This window comes from Cupressus sempervirens, chromosome 11, assembly GCF_028749045.1.
Source record: "Cupressus sempervirens isolate cs-2001-9-10 chromosome 11, ASM2874904v1, whole genome shotgun sequence".
Classification (NCBI taxonomy): domain Eukaryota; kingdom Viridiplantae; phylum Streptophyta; class Pinopsida; order Cupressales; family Cupressaceae; genus Cupressus; species Cupressus sempervirens.
The window spans coordinates 626,681,724-626,701,863 of record NC_143128.1 but is presented as its reverse complement, the minus strand read 5'-3'; the positions used below and the strand labels follow the sequence as shown (position 1 = coordinate 626,701,863).

Sequence of the window (20,140 nt, the reverse complement as noted above, 5' to 3'; positions counted from 1 at the left end):
CACAAAACACGAGAGGTGCTACATGCAGATTTGATAGACTTTAAAGGAGAAATGACAATAAATTTAAATGGGATGGGGAATCTTGTACAAGAGTACAAAAACAAGATAGTTCTAGGAACATCCATTATAGTGTCAAGATTTAAAATAGGACACAAAATAACCTATGACCGTGGAGATTCTGATTGCATCTTGATGCTCTAAGATTCAAGCACAATTGAAATTATACCGCGACTTTGCCAAGAATAAAAATTCATACCAAGCACCACAATCAAACAGCTACTCACAAGCACAAGTACCTATGCCATTGGTACAATAGATGCACTAATAGTTGCAGGATGATAGACAGGCTCCCAATATGTTGCTAACATAAAAGACAGAAACAAGGATGATGACAAAGTATAGGTAAAAAGAACACTAAACACACCTTCTTTCTATGCAACATGTACAGTAGTCATGTTTCTATTGAGTACAGAGTTCTAAAAGTAGAAAATAAAAATCTCTTGTCAATGACCAGCTCCAAATCAACTCTACATTCCAAGAAGAATCCATGCAAATAACAATCCAATTGCAAAGAGGTGAGACTCCTGCAATGTTGTTTAGAAACATTGTATGATGGAATGACATGGATAAAACATTTCGCACAAGTGTTGCTACATACATCTGTACACTAAAAGACAAGAGAACATTGGATGCCCTGAATGCATTGCTACAAACAACACTACAGGTAAGCAAACTCAGATAATTGAGCACTTCAACTACTAATTAATTTGTACACAAGCTACATTAATATCAAACATATCTTGCAAGTTGATGGGGTTCTCAAAGTAGCCAACTCATTTGCAAATCCATTTCATACATTTTGTTCCCAATGCAACTTAAAATTTGAGGATTATGGAATGTTATAAGACAAAATAGCTCATTGCAATAGATGCAATCAAGAGGTTGCATATGTATATTCATTATACCTAACGACTATCACCATAACTGAAAACAAGCAAATCATCCAATGCTCAATAGACAAGTCCATTGTTGAACAACTACTACCAAGCCTAAAAGACACAAAAGTTGAGGACTACACACAAGACAAATCAAACTTCATCTTTATCCTCCAAGATTTCGCTATGAAAGGTCAATTCAGATTGAACCAGAACAATGGCATCAATCATATTGTGACAAATGGAGATTGAACAATTGCTCACAACAATAGGTAAATATGACTAGTCAGAAATTAGCATTTATTCAAAATATGAAAAGCAAGTTATTATGAGACATAATTACAATATACTAACATACACAAAATGGAATTTGCAGTTGTCATGGATTGGCATATCAAGCTATAATTAATGCCAGTTACAAAAGATACCAGTCAATATAAAGTAAGGCATGTAATCAAATAATGTATATGCATGAGTCTCATATCCAAGTACACTATTTATGTCACATATGTATAATGAAATAATGTATATGCATTGATATGCTATGAGACATACTTTTGCTCTATCAAGTTGTATAACATGATTGAGTAGATGCTTTGCTAATGTAAACTATTATTGAAATACAATGAGAAATTGCATCACATGCTTTATCCTATTGCATATCCAATGTATAAAACACTATCTAAATTGCTACTTGTCATATGCAAAATCTGTACTTAGGTAGAAACTTTGACGCTTTGTGTCCTTGTTGTATATGGTAGTAGAAAAACATGTTTTTCAAGGCCTATCAAAATTAACATTTGAAAATTCATTTGTGGAACTCAATAACCCATAAACCATTGACACAACAAATGGGCTTAATGTCTCCTACAAATCCTGATGCTTTTGCAAGGTCGTCAAATTCCTCTTTTGTCCTCTCTTTTCCCCCTTGATTGTATGCTAACATTAAAAGATCAATATGAAATGCTTGCCTAGCAAATGCAGAGGTCTCTGCAGCCACTGGTAAGATGCAATCCACTACAAGTAGCTTCCCATTCTCTGATAATGCCTTGTGACAATTTTTCAAAAGCCTCACGCAATGATCATCACTCCAATCATGTAAAATCCACTAACCAAACAAACATACAAATATTAATTTTCAACTTCAATATCAAAAATCAAAAATGATTTACCCATAAAAAAGGAGTCAAATATAATTTTAAATATGATGTCTACTCTAAGTCTGACCATAGCAAAAAAATTACTAATTTCATTATAAGAATTTTTATTATTTTATGTATGAAACCTTTTGTATTGTAAACTTCAATATCTATCAAAGATGTAAATATAAATTTTATTTAAAAATATTATTATATTTCGCTAGGTGAATCAATGCTTGCTTAATGTTTCTATATTTATTCTATCAATGTTAGAATTATAATGACATTCACAAGGAAGTTGCAACCTTCAAATTACTTAATACATTTAGGTTGTTCATAAATCTAATGATAAGATAATGCTGACCAATTAAAGCTAAATATTTGTAGGTAATTTCTCAATAAAATAACAAAAAAAAAACATGTTCTTATGTCAAGGTAATTTTAGTTTGAAATTGAACAGCTACTTTATTAGATAAGCAAAGCATCAATGGTATATGTGAAGCACATAAACATAAGTACTATATTCTAATACCATTTGAAACCTTGTTGAACTATTTAAAGATTGTGAATTCAAATTACATACCTTCATAAAAATAGCCTTGCATGATTGCACGCTTTCAAACATGTCTCCTCCAACATGTGTCACACCTTATAAAAGATTCGCCAAAAATTGTTAATTTTGTGGTTCATGAGTAGTTCAAATATAAATATTAAATCAGAATATAAATAAAAAATTAGTAAAAAGAGATTATCCATATAAGTCAAGTCAATGTTTAAGGTATATTAGTATTCTGTTATTTCTGAATCATATTATATTTATGATTTTTATCAATGTTCGTAATCTAATATTCATTGTAGAATGATGCGTGGATTATACAACATTTTTGTATATAATCAATAATACTAAATCATGCCCTGGTCTATTAAAAATGGTCTAATTTATTGAGATCATACTCTCTATTATCCAGATAATAGATGCTAGAGTACAATCCCAAACATTAATCAAACTCAAATCTTTATTATTATTTTAATAATGACCCACAGAATATAATGGAAAACATTGTTGAATAACTCTTAAATCTAATTAATCAAACTATTTTGTAACAAATCCAAAAGTAATTAATACTCATTTGCACATTAGCAACATTGTTCACTAACCTGGATATTCAGGGGCATCTTTGACAACATGGGGCATGTCAAAATTCACTCCTCTGATATGAGGATACTTGGAAACTATAAGATTGAGAGTAGACCCAACTCCTCCTCCCACATCCACAAGCTCCTCCAAATCCTTGAAGCCCTGATAGACATCCAGAATCTTCTCCATCATAATTGCAGAGTGTTCAGACATGGCCTTGTTGAATACCACATTGAATCTCTGGTCCATGGCAGGGTACTCAAATGCATGCACCCCATGAGCTTTGATGAACGGCTGACTCCCCTCAAGAACAGCGTCCTTGAGATGAAACCAAGAGTCTATAAACACCTTGTCCTGGTTCATCAGTGCAAATGGGGCCAAGGACTTCCCATCCTTGTTGGCCACAAGGTATTTGCAGAGAGGAGTCAGACCATAAACTCTCTCGGGCTTGCCATTCTTGCCCGTGGTTAAAGAGCAGCTGAGGAGTGAATGGCTTGCGAGGATTCTCAGAATCCTATCAAGAGTAATTGCCGCATCTGGGTTGTTCACATTTGGGATTTGCTCTACAATTTGGGCAGGGGAAATTTGAAGGCCAGAACCTGCAGATGATATGATTTGTAGCACATCAAGTTCTATTGCAGCTTTCATGGCCATGGGAAGACAAGTGAAGCTGCAAAGCTGCTTAGCAACAAGCCATTCCTCCTCGTTAGCAATCGGTGCAGCAGTGGACTCCATTGTCGATTCCCAGTTCAGAATTCGATGCACATTTTCAGGGTCTATGAGGATTTTTATAGAGAGAGACAACAATGCAAAAGCACGGCGTGGGAAAACATGGGCATGGAATAAAGAGGTTTGGAATGTAAAGTCAATCGATAAGACAGCAGCACTAGGAAATTATGTGCACAACCACAAATGTGTCATACAGTGTTTTTTTATAATGAAAACAATTTAAAGTTTTTGCTTACATCATGCGCCGCGTGATAAAGCTGACATAAAGATACTACCTATGCGAGAGGGCAGGGTTCTAGTGGAGCCCATTCATTAGTGGAGATGGTAGTTAATTATAATTTGTTTAATAGTAAATGATTAAAAACGTTGTCAATTTGAATTTGGGTGTTCCATTATGAAAAACTTGGTCAAAAATTCATATGATATTATTGGACTTAATATGTGTTACTTAGGGTTTTGAAATTTCAAGTATTACCCCTCCAAACAATTTAAAATTTAAAAAAAGAAAAGACCTTCAAAGCAAAAAGTATTAATATTTAATTATTTAAATAATTAAATATTTATATTTATATAATAATTAAAAATCACACTTTTAATGTTCTTTCAAATAATTAATTCTTTATTTCAAAAGAATTAATCGTTAATATTATAATGCCAAATGATAAATGAAGTCGGTGGGGTAAGGTAAATGTAAAAAGAGAGAATTTGAAATAATTAATTCTCTAAAAAGAAATAAGACAGCCGCACTAGAGTAGGAAATTTATGTGGATAACCACAAATGTGTCACAATTTAATAATTAGGAAATTTATGTGGATAACCACAAATGTGTCACAATTTAATAATTATGCTTACATCATGCACTACGTGATAAAGCTGACATAAAGAAACCAAGAGAGACGACCACAAATGTGTCACAATTTAATAATTATTGCTTACATCATGCACTACGTGATAAAGCTGACATAAAGAAACCAAGAGAGGGCAGGGTTCTAGTGGAGCCCATTAATAGGCTAGTAAATGATAAAAAACGTTGTCAATTTGAATAGATTTGTTAAAATCAATAATTATGTCATGTCATCTCAATAGATCACTATCCTAATGAGTTTTCCTTCTTTTTAGGACCATTATGGAAAACTTGGTCAAAAATTCATATGATATTATATTGGACTTAATATGAAAGTAGATGTACCAAATTGAAAGTCATTTTAAATGTCTAAGATAAATAAGGCAATGGCTTGATATGTCATATGACTCCATACAAGTGCATCATTAATTTCAATATAATGATTAAAACTATTACAGTGGAGATATTTTATTATTAATATAGTATATTGAATATATTATTATATGTATGTTATATATTAAAATAAATTATAAAATATTATTTTTAAATTTTTTTATTGGTGTCTAGATTTATTATTATTTCTTATAATTAATTATATTTTATGTGTTTAATTTGAGTAAACTTAAATCTAAGATCTTTCACATGGAAGGCTCACAAGTTGTGCTACAGGCTATTGCCTAAATTATAATACAATTTTTTTATAAACTACATATAATATTAAAATTTTAGAGATTCATTTTGCAATAAATTATATGGATTAATATTAATAAAATTATTAAATATTATGAATTAATTATATACATCAATATCAATATATATTAGGTAAAAGTCTATGGCACAACATTCAAGTCTCAAGCTTAACAAAAAATAATAATTAATTTTAATAAGTAATAATAATTAATCTCAATTTAGACTCATTTCCATCAAAAAAATATTATTACTATTTATTTTTAATATAAATTAACTCTATCCATTATATTAAATAATTTATTTTAATCATAATTAGTTATTATAAAGTATTAGATATAAAGTAAATTTTTAATGGGAAGGGGGGAGGATAATTTTGTGATTAAGGAAAAAAAATTGCCTTTCACAACATGTGAATTTGGAAAAAAAAAGAAAAAAGCTCTATATAATGTCATACTTCACTAGCCTTATCAAAGCACGTGCATCAGTAAATGCTAGGCTTCGTGCCCTAGAAAATGATCAACCTTAGAAAGAAAAATTCATAGGAAGTGTTAACCCTAACACAAGGAGGAACAATGCCAAAATCATATGCTTCAACAAATTTGATGCCTTAGCCCTCAATAGAAAAATACTAAATATGTTGCAATCGAGGTTTTTGAAAGTTGATTTTCAAACCTGCATATTCATAAACCTCAACTAGAGCAAAGGAGCAAAGGAAATAGTTGGAAAAGATCTATACCTTAAAGATCTCATATACTCCCTCCAAAAATTGATATGAGATTAAAGGTTCTCAAAATAAGATGAATGGGTTATTGTTTTTAGACGTTTTAAAACTGACCAACCAGTTATGCTAAATCCTACGACCATGAAAAATTCAAAATTTTGAGAGCTTGAGGTGGTGAGGTGAGGGCTCTACAACTTGGTTTCCGTAGAGCCCTCTTAATTCCCTCCGTACTAGCCTTTATGGCCTCGGCTTCGCCGGGGATAGGGGAAAATGGAGTACTTCGCCACCTACTTCCTATAACATTTAATAGGGAGGATGTTAAACTTGGTGCCCATGACCACTCTTGCCAGTTTCAGAAAAGTGGGGATTTTCGCTCTAGGTCTAAGGATGAATAGTGTAATCAAACCATAAGAGCCAAAGGCACAGAAAACACCCAACCTACCTTCAAACAAGTATTGCAAGGGAGCTTCAACGCCAAATTTATCAGACACCAACTGTCTACAACCGCTTCTGCCAATGCCACATGAGATGGAGGTAAGGAACCATCTTCCCCCTGTTGTGTTGTTAAACCAAATTCCCATATGATTCTTGAGTTAAATAAGGAAAAGGATAGATTGAAAAACACAACCATTTTTTTTGCTGCCATGAATCCCTTGAATCTTCCATTGAAGAATTACCTTAATGATTAGTTTCATAGAATCTGGAGTAATAAGTTAGGGCATCATTTTTCATTTTGTCATGTGATTCATAAAGGATTGTTTATTATTATTTTTTGTAACCCTAATGCTCAAAAAGCAATTGTGGAGAAGCAATTTTGGAAAGTCGAAAGCTTTACATTTAGAGCTTTACCCTGGTCTCTTGAATCTGTTAATGATGAAGTTCTTGCCCTGGCCAGTCCCAGATGAGTCACCATCAATAATCTTCCACCGTATGTCTGAAACTTCATTCCCCAATTACTTGAACCCATTGGGAAGGTCCTCAAAATTGACCATTCAAACACCCTCATTCCTAATGCTAATATCAAAGCCCTTGTTTCCATTCTCCCTAGTGTGGATGCCCCTGAAACAATCACCCTTGAAGATGGAGCCTTTCTATTGTTTTCCCTATCACTTATATGGGAGGCTTGAATGCCTACTACCTGTGTAGAAAGCAAGGGCATAAGAGGAAAAATTGCCCCTTATTGGCAGGGAAGAAAGCAGCTAGCTCTTTGAACCCCTCTTCCTCTATTCCCCCCCCCCCTCCCCCGCCCCCCACCAAGATTAAATCTATTATTACATCCTCCAGGAGGGATTCTATTCAAATATCCATTGACCCTCAAGCCTCCAAATGGTTGACTAAATCCAATGAACTTGTTTCATGTTTGGACTCTCTCAAAAACCATTTTAACCAAACTACTGAAGAATCTCATCCTCCTGTAAATCAAGATGCTTTGGAAGAATTTAAATCTCTGCATGATGTGCAATCCTCGGATTTTGGCTTTGATTCTAAATCAACTGGGAGGAAGAATAAACCCCTTAATGCCCAACAATCGGCCCTAACATCTCTGAATGCAAAAGCCAAAAAGACATTGTAGAAAGCACCCTCAACGACTGTGGAACTATACTCTGTTGCGGTAGGAGATTGTGAGAAGGTTGCCCCTCCTCCTTCCCACTCACCTTGTGTTCGTTCAGAATCATGTCTCCCTAGAGCTAATAGTATGGATTGCTTAAACTTGGAGGAAAGGCTTCATGACTTCTCCCTTGTGGTTATTCTAGTGGCTCCTTCTATTGCCATGAACAAGGATACCTTTGAAGCTAATGATGACATTCGGGAAATTCCTAATTCAAGTTGGCATGAGGGGAATTGTGACCCTCAGGATGGGCAACCTCTTGTAATGCGATAGCTGCAAAAGAGGATAGGCCTAAAGGATATTCTGTAGAGTTAGAGAAAAAAAAAATTAGTGTGGATAGAGAGAACCTGGATTGTAAGAACCGATAGGATGGTGTTGAGTCTCTTAAAAGAAAAAGAGGGAGACCTTGGCATTCTAATGGTAATGTCAAGCCTTTTTTAAAAATTAGGACTAAAATGTCTGACTATTTCAAGGGGTTCCAATCCCCCATGGACACTGATAAATAATTGCCTTTGATGAATAAGTTGAAAAGTGCTTCCTGGAATGTGAGAGGGTTGGAATCATCAAACAGGAAATATATTGTTAAGAGATTCCTAAGTTGGAACAAGAATATAGACATCCTCCTCCTCCAAGAAGTCAAGTCTATAGGATTCACTCTGGATATTGCGTTGAAATGCATCTAGAAAGATGTTGCTACTTTCTCCACCAAGCATCCTAAAGGTAAGGGAGGCTCTTCTATTCTGGTTGGCCCTTGTTGGAGGAAGAAGGTTAGCAATTAGGTATTTTCCCCTTGTAATAGAGCTTCCTAGGTTACTTTTAAGGATGAAGACTTTGAGTTTGGCATTTGCTCGGTCTATGCCCCTAATGATTTTTTGGAGAGGAGTACTCTTTGGCAATGGATGGCTAAGCTACCTAGCATCCCCTGGATTCTAGTAGGAGACTTTAACATTGTTGAAAGGGCTCAAGACAAGTTGGGAGGTCTCAAATTTAAGTGGAAAGGCAATGAAAGTCTATATTGGTCCAGAATGGCTAATAAGCTTAATCTCATTGATCCCCTTGCCGATTTGATATAGCACTCTCATGGTATTTCGTTCACTTGGTCTAATTATTAGAAAGGGGAGAAAAAAATTTACTCTTGGCTGGACAGGTTCTATTTTAATAAGGATTTCTTCAACTGTCTAAAACCCATGGATAATAATCCAGTGGAAGTTCCCGCTTTCTCCCTTTCTAACCATCATGCAATTGTGATTGATATTTTAAGCTTGGCTCCCAGCATCCTATAAAAAGAAAATCTCATGCCTTTGCTCTTAATTCTTCTTTTCTACATGATCAAGAACTTCTAGTGGCCTCCAAAATTATCCATTGGTATAACCACTTTGTATGTAAGCATGACAACCCGATTGATAGTTGGGTCCAATCTATTCACTCTTGGAAAAACTTATTTAAAGCCATGGGTAAAAAGAAAGCAAAAGATAATAGAGCTCTGGAACTTTCCTTGGTGAACTCTCTGTAGATTGAGGAAGTTGCCTCCTAGTTACATCCTGGTGACCCCACTCTTGCTGATTCTGTGGCTAATACCAAGCATGAATTGAGGAAACTCTAGTCAAAAAAAATTCAGGGAGCTAAGATCTAGTCCAGAGCTAACTGGTTATCATTAGAAGATAGGGGATCTAAGTTCTTTTTAAAAATGCTACTTTTGAAAGAAGCCAAGGATAAGATTAATTGCATTTGTGAAGATGTCATTTTAACTAATTTAGAGGATATTCTTTTGGCCTTTTTTCAATTCTACAAGAACCTCTTCTCTTCTGAGGATAAGGGATTGATGACTAAGGTGGCAAGGATTAAGATTGATTCCATCATACCCAGGAAAGTTTCGGATTCAGATGCCTCAACTCTTAACTCCCCTATTTACCTAACAGAAATCCTGAATGTTATTTCCTCTATGAAAAGTGATAAAGCCCCTGGACTAGATGGTATCTCGGTGAAATTTTTCAAAACTAACATAGAGTGGATTGGTCCCAATCTTCTTGAACTTTACAACTATTCTGTGATGATAGGTTCCTTGGGCCCATCTATCAATTCTAGCCTCATCAAGCTTATTTTCAAAGGTGATGATAAAACTCTGATCAAGAATTGGAGGCCAATCACCCCTCTCAATGTTACTTATAAGATTATAGCCAAGATTTTAGCAGTCAAAGTTGCTCCTATTCTACCCAAAGTGATTAGTCCAACTCAAACAGGCTTTGTGAAAGGGAGGTATATTCTGGAAAATCTCCTAACTTGCTAGGAAGTTATGGATTGGGCAAGATCTTCTAGACAAGATATTGGAATGCTTTTGATTGACTATGAGAAAGTTTATGATAGAGTGGAATGGAAATATGTTCAAGTATGATGTTGAAAGCCTTAGGTTTCTCAGATTTCTATGTTCAGATGATGGGAGTTCTATTGAAGGATGCTAATGCCTCCATTGAGGTGAATGGAAGAAGATCTAATTGTTTTGATCTTTTCAAATCCATAAGGCAAGGTTGTCCTCTTGCCCCTGCACTCTTTGTGATTATTGTTGAAGCCTTGCACTATCTCCGAAGAGATGAATCCATCTCGCCTAGGGTTTTTGGGCTCCTCCTACCTAATGGAGATGAAATTTCCAATGTGCAATATGTTGATATCAATACTTTGATTCTATTTGAACTCACTGAAGATAATATGCAACATCTCATGGCTAAGCTTGAAATCTTTTGCATAGCCTCAGAAAGCAAGATATCCATTGCCAGATCTATTATTTTGGGCTAGGAACCCAACCCACCTCAGTGGTGCACCAAAATCAAGATTAGCTGGGGTGGTCCCAACCATATTGTTAGGTACCTCAGTATCCCCTTTGTGGTCAATCCCAACATTAACAATATGTGGTGCTGGATTAAAGAGAAGATTAATAAAAATATTGACAAATGGAACACGTTGTCTCTTTCTTTGACTGGCAAGATTTAGGTCTATTAGAAGATTCTTTCCTCTTACTCTGTTTATTTTTCTTCGGCCTGGTTATTTAATGTCAATCAATTTGAATTCTTCCAAAAAATTATGAGATATTTTCTGTGGTTGGATGGTAAAGGAACTTCTAAAGCCCATGCTATTACACGGGAATGGTGAACTAAGAGCAAGGTTATGTGGGGGCTTGGACTTAAAGATCTAAGAAAGCAAGGCATTGCTTTGGCAATAAAATGGATTGCTAAAGCCACTCTTGGAGAGGAACCCTAGAAGATTCTTGTCAGAAATAATTTAACCGATGGCCATCCCTGTGGAGCCAAATTCTAGAATAATTGGGATGCTCTGGATTTTCTTGCACTTGATTGCAAATCTACAATTGAAGGATCTGTGGTTTTTAAGGCTATTTGGAAAAGTTGGGGTAAAATCAGACCCCTTCTAGGAACCATTAACATGACTGACCAAGGTAGCATTTGGTGTGTTTTGTGTTCTATCTGGTGGAATCTTTAAAGCAAAGGCAAACCATTTTCCTTAGTGTAGGGTTGTTCAAAAAAATGCTGGTCCAAGTCTGGTATTAATACTTTTAGAGATGTTTTTTAAAACAATAAATTGCTAGAGTGGGCAAAGTTGAAATTGAGATTCAATTTACCAGACTCCCATAGAATAACTTACATTATGATTGATAAAGCTCTTGAAGCCTCTGGTGTTAGAAAAGCTTGTTGCTCAGCTGACTCTTGCCAGTTTCACCTTAGGTGGCCAGATTTCACCCTTCTTCATCTGGTCAAAGATAAAGTTGTTTATCACTTGATTTCTTCTAGACATGTTGTACTTAACCACCTGAATGTTGTTTGGAATATCTCCTTTCCCCAGCCTGAATGGAAGAAGATCCTTAGTCAACTTTGGGCCAGACCTATTGAACCCAAGATTACCTGCTTCCTTTGGCAGTTTCTTATTCATAAACTACCCTTCTCCAAACCTAGTGGTGATCCCAACCCTTGCTCTCTTTGTACCCATCCTGACTCTGTTACTCATGTCTTCCTGAGTGGCCCTTTACTTCTAGAGTTTGGCAATTATTTGGATTTTGTTTGGGCTTTAACTTCTCTATCTTGAATGTTATATATGGTAAAATCTATTATGGCAGCAAGAAATTAAATGTGTTTTGGTTTGTTCTTTCTTCTATTTTGCTCTGGTATATTTGGAAATCTAGGAATAACAACATTTTTTAGGGGTTTGATTGTATCCTTACTAAGTCTCTAAGGAGACTCATAGCTACTGATATTTCCTTGTAGGTAATAGCAATCTTCAAGCTAAAGGAGGATTAGTTTCAGATTTTTTTGAAAGAAGGAAAAGCTACCTTGTCAAAGGAGAACCTCTTTTATGGATATACCACCCTTAAAGAGAAGGACAAAGGAAGTGTTGCTAGCTTGGTAGAGGATGATTTCAACATTCCTCTAGCTCAGCTTCTAAAGAAGATCAGAAAGGATGGACCATGGAGACCCCCCTCTAAGGATCCAATTCCTACTACCTCCTTCATGCCTTCCCTAGTGAGGTTCACCACCTTGGAGTCGAGCAAAGAAGAAAGTGGTTAATTTTGTGTTGTAATTTTTCTTTTTGTTCATTGATACTTGATGCTTCATCTGGGACGGCCTTTGTAATGGCTTACTGATTCATCTGTTGCAACCTTAGTGTTGTTTTATTGTTTGGGTATTTTAGATTTATGGGTTGATAGCATCCTGGTCTTGTTAAACTTTGGTTGTTTCTCTTTTTGGCTTCTTGATATGCAATAGTAAATCCTACGACAATGGGGGCAAACAATGTCCCTCTAGGAAACTCAAAGAATAATCTTAATAGGGTGGATAAAGCTAGTAACCCTCCCAACAGAGCAAAAGGAAAAACACAAGAAACAACTCAAATAATTCAAAGAGTTGCAAGTATGACACCTTGTTTTAGGTTTACAGTTTCTTCAAAACTTCCTTGCAAATGCACAGAACAAACTATTTTCACAAAACCATAAATGGGTTATCTCAAGATAATACCATGTAAGATACTAGTCGTAACCCTATTGAATCATTTGTTACCATGGTATTATAAGCATCATTGGACACTCCAACAGTCTATGGGCATGGTGGAAGTAATGTGGAGTCTATGCAATATGGAGAGGCCATGGAATTTATGGATTTGACTTCCCCAATCAGTTTATGATGTTCTTCAAGGACCAAGTAAGTATTGCTAAACTAGAAAAAAAAAATGTCTTTATAATTTGTTTAAATGGTATACTTAAAAACATGTTGTTAATTGACCCTCCCATATTTTGTAAAGGATTTCTTGTTATATTTTTTGATTGGTCTCCAAACTTTGATTCCTCAAGAGCTAAATTTCCTTTTCATTATAAATGGATTAATAGTTAACACTTTTCACTTGAATTAATTTGCAAAGAAACACTACCAAAAATAGGAAACACACTACGGATTGGAAGAAAACTTCATGAATATTGATAATGTAAAATATTTTATTTACTAGTGTACAACTAGATAACTAAAACTAATTAAATTGATAACTAACAATTAGATTATTACCTAAAACAAGAATTATACACAAAGAAAAATTAGACATAAAATAATATCCATAAACCCAAAAATTATAACAGATTTCCATGCACAAGGTAGCATAGATCAGTTTCCTCATAGTTCCAACTTCAAATCTAATCTATGTATTGAACTAAACACTAACAAGTGAGGATTTTGTTGGTCCCAAGTAGTACTACAAAGGGTGGTGGCGGGGGTGAATCAGTATGGGCACTTTTTCCAAATCTACTAGTTAGTCTACTAATCTTTACCACACATTGTGTTATTACTACTTATACTAACAAGGAAATGATAAATTCTGTGTAGTAGAACTATACAATATTCCACACATAAGCATACATCAATGACACGAATATTTCTATGTGGAAACCCTCAGCATGAGGGTAAAAACCACAATGGGAGTAATGTACCCACTAGCCTTTCCTTGCAGGAAAAAGGGTGCCCTATTAAAGGCTTGCAGCTATTCCTTCTGAGAACACATCTTGTTAGGAATGCTAATAACCTGTTAGGATTACAATAGCCTATTAAGGCTACCTTGCAATAGGATTTAGATCTCTTTATGAGAGACAACTTGTTAGAGGATTTTAAAGACTTCTTACAAATTTTCCATGTTAAAGGCTTACAATAGATGCTATGATTAGAAAGAAAACTAATGTATTGATCTAGATATATGGCACACCTTACCTGGTAGATCCTCTATTGTGTTTCCTTGAAGATGCCTTGATCTTCTTCTATTGCATTAGCTTGGGTGAGCATCCTCTTACTCTCTGCTCTGATTCTTTTCATGTGCTTAGCACCTATTTTAGCTTCTTGTATGTAATTGTCTTCCTTTGATGGATTCTTTGGTTTTCACAGCCATGGAGACAACAATATTCTTGGCTATTTCCTTCTTAGTAGTGAACTTATTTTCTCCCTCACTTAATTTCCAACTTCTATAGCTCACATGGTTTAAATGATTGTCATGTAATTCTTTTAACTCACCCGGACTACAAATAGAAGCCCTAAAGTTTTCTACAATTTGAATTTTGAAATCTATAATGAGCATAGTCACAAGACACCTATGGCTATCTATCCATATATGCATATGCTTATAGGCTAGCTTGATCGTCTGCACTCCTATAGCTAGGCATGTGACCTTGTGTGTTTATGTACATTCTGCCACACTACTTTGCTACATGTCTTTATCATGTTTATAAATTCCTCTTGTGTTATCACATCAATGCTAATTGGGCTATGACCACTTAGCATTCACAATTCTCTCTTCACTTCACTATCTTGATAGTACTCCAGTCTACTGGTGGTTGCACTTGGAACACTTTGAGACTTCTTGTTAACTGGTTTCCAATCAATGACAACACAATATTCTAACTCAACGCTTGAGTTCATCGCCCATCATTTTCTTGGTTGATGTAGCTTAGTCCAGCATATTTCCCATTCATTCCAAATCAAAAAAACATTTATTCGTGGAAGCTAAAGAAGGTTAAATATTGGAAGGGATAGAGAAAGAAAATAATTTCATTATTAAAAAGAGCCTTTCCAAGGTCAAAGTAACTAATCCCCCATGTCAGCCTTTGAACAAGTATTTTGTTGGCATAACTATCAAAACGGGAAAAAATTGAGACTGATGGAGCTAACTAGTAAGACTAGTAATAATATGGTTGTCATTGATGTCAAGAAGAAAGTTGAAGTATCAAATTGGTATGGAAAGAGAACCGGTGAGGTAAGGAATGATACGAGTGATTGGAGTGGATTGGATTATGGTGAAATTAAATAGGTGAAGATGAATGATGTTCACACAAAAAAAAGATGAAGTGGGAGCTTACTTCAACCCCTGCATTTTTTTCAATAGGTCAAGCTCATAATCATTGGGAATGAATTGCCACTTCAATTTTTCTCCCATCCAATCCCATCTAGTGATATTCTCCTTGCCTCTTCTATTTCACTCCAACTAGATCTCCTACCACTAGATCTTCACATGACCCTTCATTCAAGACTTCACAACCTTGACCCTATTAGGATCTTTGATATCTTTATTATAAAAATAATCTTCCAATCCATTGATCCAGTTAATCAATTCCTTTGAGTTAAGATTTCTTGATAATGTGGGAACCTCTTAAACTCAAGGATTTTCCCAATCATGGAAAGGGCCCTAAAAATCATTTCTTCCTCTTGGTTGCACAACATTTTCTTCTTTTTCTCTTTCATCCTCACTTTCATCTCTTATGGCAAGATTCATCCCTCAACATATATGTTGTTGCAATGCTTTCATTTTTCTTTAGAGAGTCCTAACCTCAGGTGCCACAACTCTGACTCTTATGTCATGTTCCCTTCATGGGGGTGTTTTTCATGCTTATCACTGAAACTCTTGTGCAAACTACCTCACAATCGACAGTTTTTCTACACACTGAGCTTAAACTATGGTCCTACTGCAAACTGTCTCATAGTCAGTGATCTGTCTACACACTTAGGAACTCCTACTTTGATATCACTTAATGAAGGGTACACCTCTGAATACCACAAACTAAGAAAAAAAAGTAGAGAAAAAACAATAATTTTGCAAGAACTCAAAATGGGATTCTTAATATCTCCAAAAGTATGGAATTACATAATTCAAAAATCTAATATGCAAAGCTACATGGGTGTCTTCTTTACAATATTTAGCTAGACAAAGCTGTGAACCACCATGCAGAACTATCCTAAACAACCTATGGGCCTTCCTTATATAGGCATTTTCCATTACCCAGGAAGGTTCTAGAAACTTAGCCCTAACTCTAGAGGTTAACCAACCTAAAATTGTATGATTTACATAGAATTGGCTAAAAACTATTTACAAATTATATTTTTGGGTAGCCCAGCTTATGGAGACCATAACTTACAAATAGTTTACCTGATTGGCTATTATAACCCATTTTTGTAAATGGAAGCTCATGTTCTACAATAGCTAATTGCACAAGCATTTTTCAATTGAGGGTTGACCTCATTGTAGAGCCATTTAGGACTTCAAAAGTAAGCCTGAAGTTTGTATGCCAAGAATCTACAATAACTTCACCAAAACATAAAAGATATGGCAATGAAACTCATCTAGCAGGCTGATATATCTAAGATGAACCTCCACCTATGAAATTAGATGATCTTACATGACCCACTTACTAAAAAAAAAAAAGCTTCCACAAATCATAACTTTGCACTAAGATTGTTGTTATTGAAAAGACAAAAATGGAAAAAAAAATGTGTGATATAAGATCACCCTTACATCCAAGATGATCCTGCATCAGAAAGCCTTAATGGAAGTTCAATCAGAGATAAGCTCAAAATATGCCAAGAAACTATATGAAGATTATAAAAAGAAATTTAAAGGAAAGAGAAACCAAGATTCTAATAGAAGACACTCAGTCATTACATGATGAGACTGTGAAATGTGGAGAAATACTCTAAAGCATGATGACCAATTACAAAGACACTCATCACCAAAAAAAATTGATGCTACATTTTTAGTTGAAGAGATAATTAGAAGTGTGGTACACGACATTCCAAAACAAGTAGAGGAGCTAGATGCATAACGAGTGGAGACACCAACTAGTGTAGCCAGATAAGTTGACATAACTAATTAACCAGAATTATCTTGTGGATAGGCAGAGCCTATCACAATAGAGAAGAAAGATGAAATGATGGAGGAAAGTCAGTAAAAAGAGTAATAGGAAAAGAGTGAAGAAGAATATCAAGTAAGAAGGAAGCTTAGTCTTCTAAAAATTATGGTAAAGAAAAGAAAATTGGTCAAACTTTTGATTGGGGAAGAAGTTGAAGATCTAGGTGAAGAAGAGATCATTTCTATACCTATGGATTCTAATAAGCTAAAACCCTAAGAATTGATAGAGTACTCAAAAAAAGTAAAGAAGAATACCATCAAAGGCAAGAAGAAGAAGAAACAAGTGCTAAGATAAGCTAAGAATATCTTAGCAGAGTTAGTACCTAAATATGAGTATAATAGGGAAGGTCCAATAATTAATCAACTAGGCACACTGTCTATGGTCAAAATACATATTTACAATTTGTAGCTATGAGCATGGTCAAGGAGAACTTGTAGAAGAATATGGCAAGCAAAATAATAACAAATATTACTGGAATCAAAAGTCCATTGATAGAGTTAGTAAAAGAGGTACAAGAAACATTGATAGCAACTAGGAAAAACTTTACCATAATATCAAACTATTTAGAGACTATGGAAGACTTCGAGCACTATAAAGGTGCCACACAAAAGGAATTAGAGAGCCTATGCAAGCAACTTGATCCATTATCAAGTTCAACTACCTCATTTAGTGAGGAGGTGAAGAAGACCTTGAACAAGACAACTATAGGAAGAACATATTAGGAGAATGATGAGCATACTATAAGTACGAGCACTTCTATCCCCTATCATGGAGGCTATGCAGAGTGTTGAAGTATAGCATTAGTCAAAGTGATATACTCATTACATTGAGTATTTGTATTCATGATCTGTATGAACTTTGTTTATGTCTCATACTACTAATAAGTGTGTGTGTGTGTGTGTGTGTGTGTGTGTGTGTGTGTGTGTGTGTGTGTGTGTGTGTCTATATATATATGAGTGTATGTATGTATGCCTATGACTTACATAAGCTACGGGACATGACTTTGTTGTAGCCTCTATTGGATTGAGTTTATTAAAGCTACCTCATTGATGATAAATTGTCCTTAAGATAAGTATCTTATATATATAATATCTATTATATATTATGCATTATATATTATTATATAATAATATAATATAATATTACATATATGGTTAATATATTAATATTATATATATGTTAAAAGTGAGTTATACATATAGTTATTTATAAACTAAATAGTGATTAACTATAGAGACATGTCTCCTCTCATATTTATATGAGATCCAAATCTGCATTTGAAAATCATCAATAACAATGGCAATGAAAATACATTTGCAAAAATGATCGTAGTTACTTCAACATGGTATCAAAGTCAGGTCGCAAATGTGAGAAAGAATGGAAATGATATGGAAAATAATTGATACGAAAGGGAGAAAAGAAAATAGATTAGTTTAAGGTTGAGAAACTTTATTTATCTTAAGCATTCTATGTAACATCAGTTGATGGAATAAAGATTGTTTGGTAGAATACACTGAAATATAGAAGCTTAAAATTGTGCTAGGGATTGTTATATGATTATTGTCACAGCATAACAGATTATTAAACATACACTTGCATGTTTCCTCTTACCTCCATTCTTTACAAAAATTTTGACTAAGGTGTAGACTTTAATCTGCAATTTGCAAAAAGATTATTCATATAGATGGATTCGAAACTGAGAGAAGGATTGGACTTCTCTGATAACATCAGCTAATTTGGAGGTATCGTGAGTTCATCTCTCAGCAAATCATAGATCTTATTCACAAGAGTGTAATCCCTTTTCACATTACAATGAAATGGAACAATCGAGCTCCTTTATTTTCAATTTCATAAGGTGCAAATTAAATCCATAGAACTTGGACTACATTTCATATAATATTATTTCCATGAAAGAATGAGTACTTGCTTGCACAACATATATTAGGATTGTAGAGACAACAAGGTGAAGGAAATATAGAACATCAGAATACAACATGTTATTGCAAATAGATAGATAAGACAAGGAATCTTAACATTGCATTGGCATTAATATGAAGAATGCCACATTAATATAGATGATGATTATATTGAAACATTAATAACCAAGTTTCCATAGTGGCGGAATTAATGTTGGTGGCTAATATTAAAAATTTGTTGCACCTTGCAGCTATACTAGGCTGTGGTTATTCAGACCTGCAAAATTTTTACTTCAGGTATTTCTTGTTAGTATGAATGAATGGACCGTTTTAGGGTAGTAAGAATAGATTAAAGGTGGCAGCGATGTTTGCAACAAAGGCAAGCCTCCATAACCAATCCAAGTTGTAGCATGAATGAGGGGCATGGGTCATTTGACCAAGTGATTGCGGATAGCAAATAAGGAGAGCGCTCGTGGAAGTATAAAATATTCTCAGAGCACCAATAAATAGCTCCCATATCACAATTGCAAAGGAGGGACGTGAGAGTTATAACTACTCCATCGTAAGATGCCACATCATCCTTACACTTATTATAGTGAAGGAATGAAACAAGAGCAACGGTTGGTCTTGATTGCTATCTAACAAAGAAATTATTTGAAGAAATCATCCTAATCTATCAATGTTGATTCCACAATTTGACAACCCAATATTATAAGCAGGAAAGTATAAATTTGATATATACTATTAAAGAAGGAGGCAAAACATACTTGGTGCTATAAGGAAATGGCTTGTTACAAGATCTAGACAAGATAACATAGGTGTCCATGTGTTATTATTATGAAGGCAGTCTAATGAAAAGATAAGCAAGTAAAGGAGGTGAAGGATTTGTATTAACTAGTGAATAAGGACTATTCATTAAAGGTTCAACAATCCCCTTTTTGAACACAAGAAAAGGGCACCCATGCGATTGAACTTTTGAAGTGATAGGGATAAAGTGGCCATCGGATCCTACGTGTAAATTGAGGTAATGTATATTTAGATTATTATTATTATGGTATTAAATAACTGAGGTAATGTATTTCCTTTACATTATTATTGTTATATATCTAATTTATATTATAATATTAATAAATAAATATATGATTTTATATGTATATATGTAACAAATTTACATTAATATGTGTGATCATTAATAACTATTTTGTAG

The 20,140-nt window shown here is 34.5% G+C and overlaps 1 protein-coding gene across 1 annotated transcript; it reads right to left on the bottom strand.

Moving 5' to 3' along the window:
* Nucleotides 1-1,446: 1,446 nt before the first annotated feature.
* Nucleotides 1,447-3,973, bottom strand: LOC149531269 (caffeic acid 3-O-methyltransferase 1-like). Its single transcript, XM_089809459.1, has 3 exons — nt 3,233-3,973; nt 2,658-2,722; nt 1,447-2,043 (listed from the first exon to the last, which is right to left on the bottom strand). Exons 1-3 carry the CDS (start codon nt 3,945-3,947, stop codon nt 1,744-1,746), a joined length of 1,080 nt encoding a protein of 359 aa, XP_089665585.1. The 5' UTR covers nt 3,948-3,973; the 3' UTR covers nt 1,447-1,743.
* Nucleotides 3,974-20,140: the final 16,167 nt, after the last annotated feature.